This window comes from Hermetia illucens, chromosome 2, assembly GCF_905115235.1.
Source record: "Hermetia illucens chromosome 2, iHerIll2.2.curated.20191125, whole genome shotgun sequence".
Taxonomy (NCBI): Eukaryota; Metazoa; Arthropoda; class Insecta; order Diptera; family Stratiomyidae; genus Hermetia; species Hermetia illucens.
In genome coordinates, this window is record NC_051850.1 from 190,086,557 (window position 1) to 190,093,628 (window position 7,072).

General features: G+C 45.2%; 1 protein-coding gene across 1 annotated transcript; it reads right to left on the bottom strand.

The window, feature by feature from the left end:
* Window positions 1-425: 425 nt before the first annotated feature.
* On the bottom strand, window positions 426-2,857 carry LOC119650120 (early nodulin-75-like). Its single transcript, XM_038052646.1, has 5 exons — window positions 2,750-2,857; window positions 2,546-2,657; window positions 2,020-2,279; window positions 957-1,963; window positions 426-740 (listed from the first exon to the last, which is right to left on the bottom strand). The coding sequence occupies exons 1-5, from the start codon at window positions 2,762-2,764 to the stop codon at window positions 590-592; spliced, it is 1,545 nt and encodes a 514-aa protein (XP_037908574.1). The 5' UTR covers window positions 2,765-2,857; the 3' UTR covers window positions 426-589.
* Window positions 2,858-7,072: the final 4,215 nt, after the last annotated feature.

Sequence of the window (7,072 nt, forward strand, 5' to 3'; positions counted from 1 at the left end):
CTCACTTGTTTTTGTTATTATTAGCGCATCGGGCCTGCTTCTCTTCTGCAGCTTTTTCTTCTTTTCCACCTTAGTCCAAGTGGAACCTTGATTGGAGTTACCGTCTTTCGCCGTAGGCTCTAGTAGTCTTTCGCGAATTTGCCGTGGAGGCGTTTTCTCCATTTTGCGTTTTTGGCTACGTCGAGGAGATTCCGGTTCCCCATTAGATTCTCTCGGTCTTTTACGGAGCTCCGGAGTTTCCTTAATAGTGAAGGGGCTGTCCCTAGATGGAAGCAGGACTCTAGGCGTTGCCTGCAGTGCTGCTGTTTCTCCCTGTTTCTTCCCTTCACTACTTTGTTTTAGTTCTGTCCATCTGTCCATCTGTCCGTCGGTCCGTCTGTTCGAATACATAAACCAAACATTAGTAAGTGCTGTTTCGACATGAATTTTGCACTATTCCTTCCAGTTAATGCCTCCTGGAAACGAATCATTTATAACTTTATTATTTATTAACAATTCACTCTTTTCGTTATATTTAAACAATGCAATAAACTCTAACAATTTCATTAACTTAATTTGTTATTTGTTGCAGTTACAGCTTTAGTTAAGGTTAGACAAATTGTCCTGCGGTACCCCCGCCAGTACAAGAGTACGTATCCGGTGGAACACATTTTTGCATGTCGGCGTTAAATGCGGTTGTTCCTGGGCATTTGAGCTCTTGTCCGGTCAGAGAACCACCAGTTACATAACAGTACAAATAGCTGCAATAGATAGATAGTTTGGATTTATTCTTTTTCTCAAAATCTGGATGAGATAAAGTTTGAATTGTATACGAGTATTTTTTGGGAAGGATGTGGTAAGGAAATCGAAGATATGATATTGTGGGGTAGTGATGCCATTATGGCTTTACCGATGGCTAGGGTTCTCTGATGCGTTGAAGGATTATTTGATAATAGGCAAGTTTCATCGATACCTACCTTCTACACATTGATGCGTCGACGGGATATCTTCCTGGCCTGCCACGTACAGAGCACCGCTGTTGTGGAGTTAAGGGTTTCGAAGGCGGTGCAGCAGTTGTGGGGGCTGATGTGTGATACGGGTAGTTGAAGGTGGTGGGATATCCGAGTGTAGTTTGAGGAGTGGGGGCTGGTGTGGTGTGGATGGGTAACTGATGATGTGGGGGCTGTTGGTGAGGTTGTTGATGTGCTTGATGGGGTGGAGGAAGAGGCTGATGGGGAGACTGATGTTGAGGTTGATGGGGTGATTGATGTGAAGGTTGATGGGGCTGCTGGAGAGACGGCTGATGATGGGATGGATGACTTGGTTGAAGAGGGGACTGATGAGAAGGTTGGAGAGGTTGTTGATGAGGCTGCTGGTGAGTTGGTTGGAGGGGGGCCTGGTGCGAAGGTTGGTGGGGGGATTGGAGTGACGGTTGATGGGGAGATTGAAATGAGGGTTGGAGGGGGGATTGATGTGACGGCTGATGCGGCGTTTGCTGATGGGAGGGTTGGTGCTGAATGGGTTGATAATGAGGAGGCTGATGAGGCTGAGGTTGGTGGAGTTGTGGCTGGTGTTGTTGTGGCTGGTGTTGTTGTGGTTGGTGTTGTTGTGGCTGGTGTTGTTGTGGCTGGTGTTGCTGTGGCTGGTGTTCTTGTGGTTGGTGTTGAGGCTGGAGCTGTTGGAGCTGGTGTTGTTGAGGCTGAAGTTGTTGGGGGTGATGTTGTTGGGGTTGATGTTGTTGGAGCTGGTGCTGTTGAGGCTGGTGCTGTTGGGGCTGGTGCTGTTGCGGTGGGAGTTGTTGTGATGGATGCTGGGGCATTTGATGGGAAGGCATTTGAGGCATCTGAGATGACATCTGAGGCGGTTGAAGAGGGGGAGGGTGGTGAGGTAAATGATGCGATGGCATATGTGGATGCTGTGGTTGTGTCGGTTGGGTAGGCTGTAGTAAAGGCAAATTCTCTTTGCAAACTGCTTCCCGATAACCCTGGCAAATAACTGTGTTAGTTAGTGTTAATATTCTTTAAAGTGTGCAAAACTTACTGGTGTAGGTGGACCACAGAAATCACCTTCAAGATAATTGTTGCAAACACCATTTTCAGGACAGTCAATTCTCATGGTTGATGGTGTTGATCCACCATAACATAAGGCGAACGTGTTGGGACCCACGCATGCAATTCCTCCTCCTTCGTTACATTTGCCGCACTTGTAGGTACATGCCGGTCGACTCAATGCACAAATTTGAGGATGATCAGTACAATTCATTCCATATTCGCATTGTATCGATTTCCCGATCATTTTACCTAAATAATGAAAAGCAGATGGTATATTATCTATTACCCAGAATGAACCGAAGATTTGCCATATAAAAAGGCGATTTGTACATATATATTGCGCAATCAGTACACCGGAGTTGTTACTATGGGAAAATAGATAATAATATAGGTTTTCATTGTTTTTTTATCCATTTACTAATCTCCAAAGCGTAAGCGGCCATTTCTCCACTCACTGGTGCAAATATAATTTATTCATAAGATTTCCACTTCACCATATATTCCAAACACATTACCTCCAGTACATACTCTGTATGAGGTTTCGGAATCACAAGCGAATCCTGCCGGATGACAAACATTGCAGAATTCCGCCCAGCCGACAGTGAGGACTGCAGCAATTACAACAATCTACAAGAAAATACACATGAGCCAGGAACACATATATCTGCTGACTTTGCCGGAATTGCAGATATTCAAGAGAGGGAATCCGCTACACTTACTGCCAACTTTTGCATATTTGCATTCGAAGCACACCCTATACGATTGTTCGTAACACTATTTTTCGAGTTTCATTAAAAAATCAAAACTGGTTCGTAATTACGCCATAGCATTCTCTTTTATATCTCCTTACTTATCAGCAAAAATGGTAGATACATCTACGTACCACAGCATCACTATCTAACTGTTATCTGAGGGGAGGTTTATAAGAGGGATTCAAAGGATTTGGACAAATATACTGGTGTTACTTTATTGGTGGTAGATACGAGTGAAAGCTGCTTTAAGCTGCTTTATGTAAAAAGATATTCGTGTATGGACCATTGACGGAGTATTCATGCAAACCCAATGATCATGTGATGGTAATGTTGGGAATCAAATATATGATTTTTTGTAGTACGTGGCCATGCAGGGTAATTTGTTTATTCCTCACAGAAATATTTGGTGCGGAGAAGCATTTTCTTGGGTTCAATTTTAAATAGCAACCATTTAGATATGACAAAAGATTAACTTTAAGATAGGAGAAAGGAGAAATGACGTACAGTGGAATATTTCAGATTCGTGAGTTCTTGCGAAAATGTCTTAAGCTGCATAAATAAACTTGACCTTTCGAATTGCATTGGCAGGCTTTTGAAGTACCGCCTTCAATACTAACGAAATTAACCTGGGAAGTACTTAACTACTTTACGTGATGCCTTTACTCATTGAAATCGAGCTTTTCCAGCTTTACATGTACACGTATTTGTGGGTAAAAAAATTAGTATATTCTTGGCCGAAAAGTGTGTGATGCATAGACAAGGATTTGTTTGCTACACGAGTTTCCGGCTATATCTCAGAAAGTAGAGGCACGGGGGTAATAGCAGGATGTGATGTCAACGCTCACCACATATGCTGGGGAAGTTTGAACATCACTGCAAGAGGATCGAGACTACTGGAGTATTCAGTAGGAGCCGATTTGCAGATCCTAAATGTGAGTAATGAACCCACTTTCTTCAACGTGGTCAGACGAGATGTCATCGACGTCACGGTGGCATCTCCTGACATCGCGGCTCTGATCGGAGAGTGGAGAGTATCAAACGATATCACACTCTCGGATCACAGACGCATTGATTTCGTTATGGGCATAGATCCACCTCCACCCACTCCATTTCGGAATCCGAGGAAGACAGATTGGGTAATGTATCAAACAGAATTGAGCGCCCGAGTCACGATCCCTGGGAGGCGCATCAAATCCATTGCTGGAATTGAGAAGACAACCCAGATGATCACAACTAGCATTAGAGAAGCTTTCGAAGAAAGCTGTCCACTCAAGATGCCAAAGAAGGCTAAAACACCATGGTGGAACTTGGATTTGGTAAAACAGAGGAGAACGACAAGGATGCTCCTTAATCGTGCTCTGAAGGGTGAATCAAGCACTAGCTGGAATCGATATAAAGAGGCACAGAAGGCTCTAAAGGAGAGCATAAGATCGGCTAAACGATAATCTTGGAGACGCTTTTGCGAAGAGACCAACTCTCTTGAGGCAACCTCAAAGCTGAAGCGGATTCTGGTCAAAGAACGTAGCCAGAAACTGGGTTATTTACGTTTACAGAATGGGAAGTACACAGAAAGCGATGAAGAAACGGCAAATCATTTGCTTGAAGTACACTTTCCAGGCAGCATCCAAAATCTAATCTCGGGGTCAACAAGTGCATACAGCCCTCAATCGAGAGACTGGAATTTGGCATGCAAAGTAGTATCACTGGAGCGAGTGAAATGGGCATTTAACTCGTTCCATAGATACAAGTCTGCAGGTCCGGATGGCATCATCTCTGCGCTGGTAAGAGAAGGAATTGATGCCCTGGGTTTACACATTCGGAATATATATTGTGCATGCCTAGCACACACTTATATTCCAATTAAATGGCGGGATGTGAAGGTGTTGTTCATTCCCAAACCAGGAAAACCCACCTACACAGACGCAAAAAGCTTTCGACCGATCAACCTAACGTCCTTTCTGCTAAAAGGACTAGAAAGACTAGTAGATCGGTTCATAAGGGATACATACATTCCTAAATGGCCACTTCACCATAGGCAACACGCCTACCAGAAAGTCAAATCCACGGAGACAGCACTCCATGAATTTACGGCAAAAATTGAAAAGGCGATGCCCGAGAAAGAATACGCCTTAGGCGAATTCATGGACATCGAAGGTGCCTTCAATTATGCCTCATTTGCGGCAATTTGTGATGCGGCAAGACAGCATGGAATCGAACCGCTGCTAATCAGTTGGATCCTTCACATGCTAGAGTGGAGAAAAATCCACATCTCGGTCGGCCAGAAGTCTATTGAAGCAGGATGTCTCAGGGGCTGCCCACAGGGAGGGGTTCTGTCTCCACTGTTATGGCTCTTGGTGATGGATACCCTGCTGTGGCTCCTGGAGGACAAAAAAGTCTTCGCGCGAGCATTTGCGGACGACCTAGCCGTAAGTTTGCGGCAAGTTTGTGGACACAGTATGTGACCGCTTGAATGCAACTCTGCATGTAATCCACAGCTGGTGCCTCCGCAATGGACTCACGGTGAACGCTAGGAAGACTGGACTAGTTATGTTCACTAGGAACGTCAGGTGGGGCAGCTATACGCTACCCACCTTAGCAGGGGCAGAAATCCAGCTGGCACAAACAGTCAAGTACTTGGGCGTACATTTCGACTCCAAGTTAACGTGGAAGCATCATATCCAGAAACAATATCAGAAATCCTGCAGATTGCTCTGGTGCTGTAGGAATGCGATAGGTAAGACCTGGGGACTTTCACCTTAACGGATGTATTGGATGTATACATCCATAATAAAACCCATTTTGATGTATGCATGCATCGTCTGGTGGAAAAGATTGAACTTTGCTAACAGCAGGAAGCTGCTAACGCAGATTCAGAAACTTGGTTGCCTAAGTATTACTGGAGCAATGAGTACTACGCCGACTGCGGCACTTGAAGCTATTCTAAATTTACCCCCCATTCACTTGGAGGTGAAACGGAAAGCGGCCAACGACTCATATAGGCTCGATACCATTGGGGCGTGGAAAGGCGGCCAATCCAACGGGCATGCGTCTATATGGAAATTCCTTGAAAAACATCCGGTAGTCCTGATGCCGACCGATCATATGGTTTCCAGATTCGTCTTTGAAAAGGCATACACTGTCGTAATCACCGAAAGAGAAGAATGGTCGACAAGTGGCCATGAGTCTTTTCAGATTACAGACCTAATAATCTTCACCGACGAGTCAGTCAAGGAGGATGGATCGGGTGCAGGTGTGTTCTCGGAGAATCCGATTATAGAACTGGCCCGACCCCTCGGAAAAATGACGACCATATTCCAGGCGGAGATGTATGCCATTTCATTGGCAGCAGAAGAATGTCTGCGACAAAAATGGAGGGGACGCACCATTCGAATCTGTTCCGACAGTCGGGCGGCATTATCAGCACTAAATGGCAACAACATATCAAGCCAGTTGGTGTGGAGTTGTCATCAGGTGCTGCTGAAACTTGGCCGACTGAACGAAACATTCCTGATGTGGGTGCCAGGGCACTCTAACATCGCCAGTAATGAGGAGGCTGATAGACTGGGCTCGCCGAGGGCCTGGATCCACAATGGTGGGGCCAGAACTAGCTTTTGGAATCCGACCATCTATTGTCAAGTCTACTCTGAAGAGTGAAATTGCAAGGATTCACGCAACCCAGTGGAGAAATTTGGACTCTTGCCGGCAAGCGAAAATCCTTGTGAAAGAGACTAGGGCCACTAGAACGGCATTTTTGTTGTCCCTTAAGAAGTGGGACACGAAAACCCTGGTAGGGCTTTTGACGGGACACTGCCCCTTAAACTTTCCATGTGCCATATGGAAAAGATTGGGGTAGTGGTTTCGGCTGTGTGCAGCCAATGTGAGGAGGAGGAGGAGACAGCCCTGCACTTTTTATGCAGCTGCCCGGCATCCTCAGATCTCAGACGAAGACACCTTGGCAAAATTTTCTTCAATGAAGAATCTGCACACTCTCTGCTTCTTGAGAATGTTCTCAGATTCGCTAAAGCCTGCGAACAGCGTAGGCGGGAAGCCGTTGAATAGGCAACTTACGGGGATAGTACAATGGTCCTAATAATGGCCTGAGTGCTCGGAGCTGCGGCTCCCCCCAGTTAACTAAACTAACTAACTATATCTCAGAAGAAAGGAGTCGTAAAATGAGTGCGTTGTATCGTAGGTACATGACTAGGAAACGAAGAATTTAAGCTGTTTGATACAAATATAAGAGGCATCAAAAATATTTATATAAGTAAAGTTAGATTGTAGAATACCAGG

What these genes read in the sequence shown, in the direction of transcription:
- LOC119650120 (XM_038052646.1), bottom strand. An exon ending in ATACAGAGTATGTACTGGAG is followed by an intron (nt 2,280 to 2,545) that starts GTAATGTGTTTG and finishes TTCATTATTTAG; the next exon opens with GTAAAATGATCGGGAAATCG. An exon ending in GACGCATCAATGTGTAGAAG is followed by an intron (nt 741 to 956) that starts GTAGGTATCGAT and finishes TATCTATTGCAG; the next exon opens with CTATTTGTACTGTTATGTAA.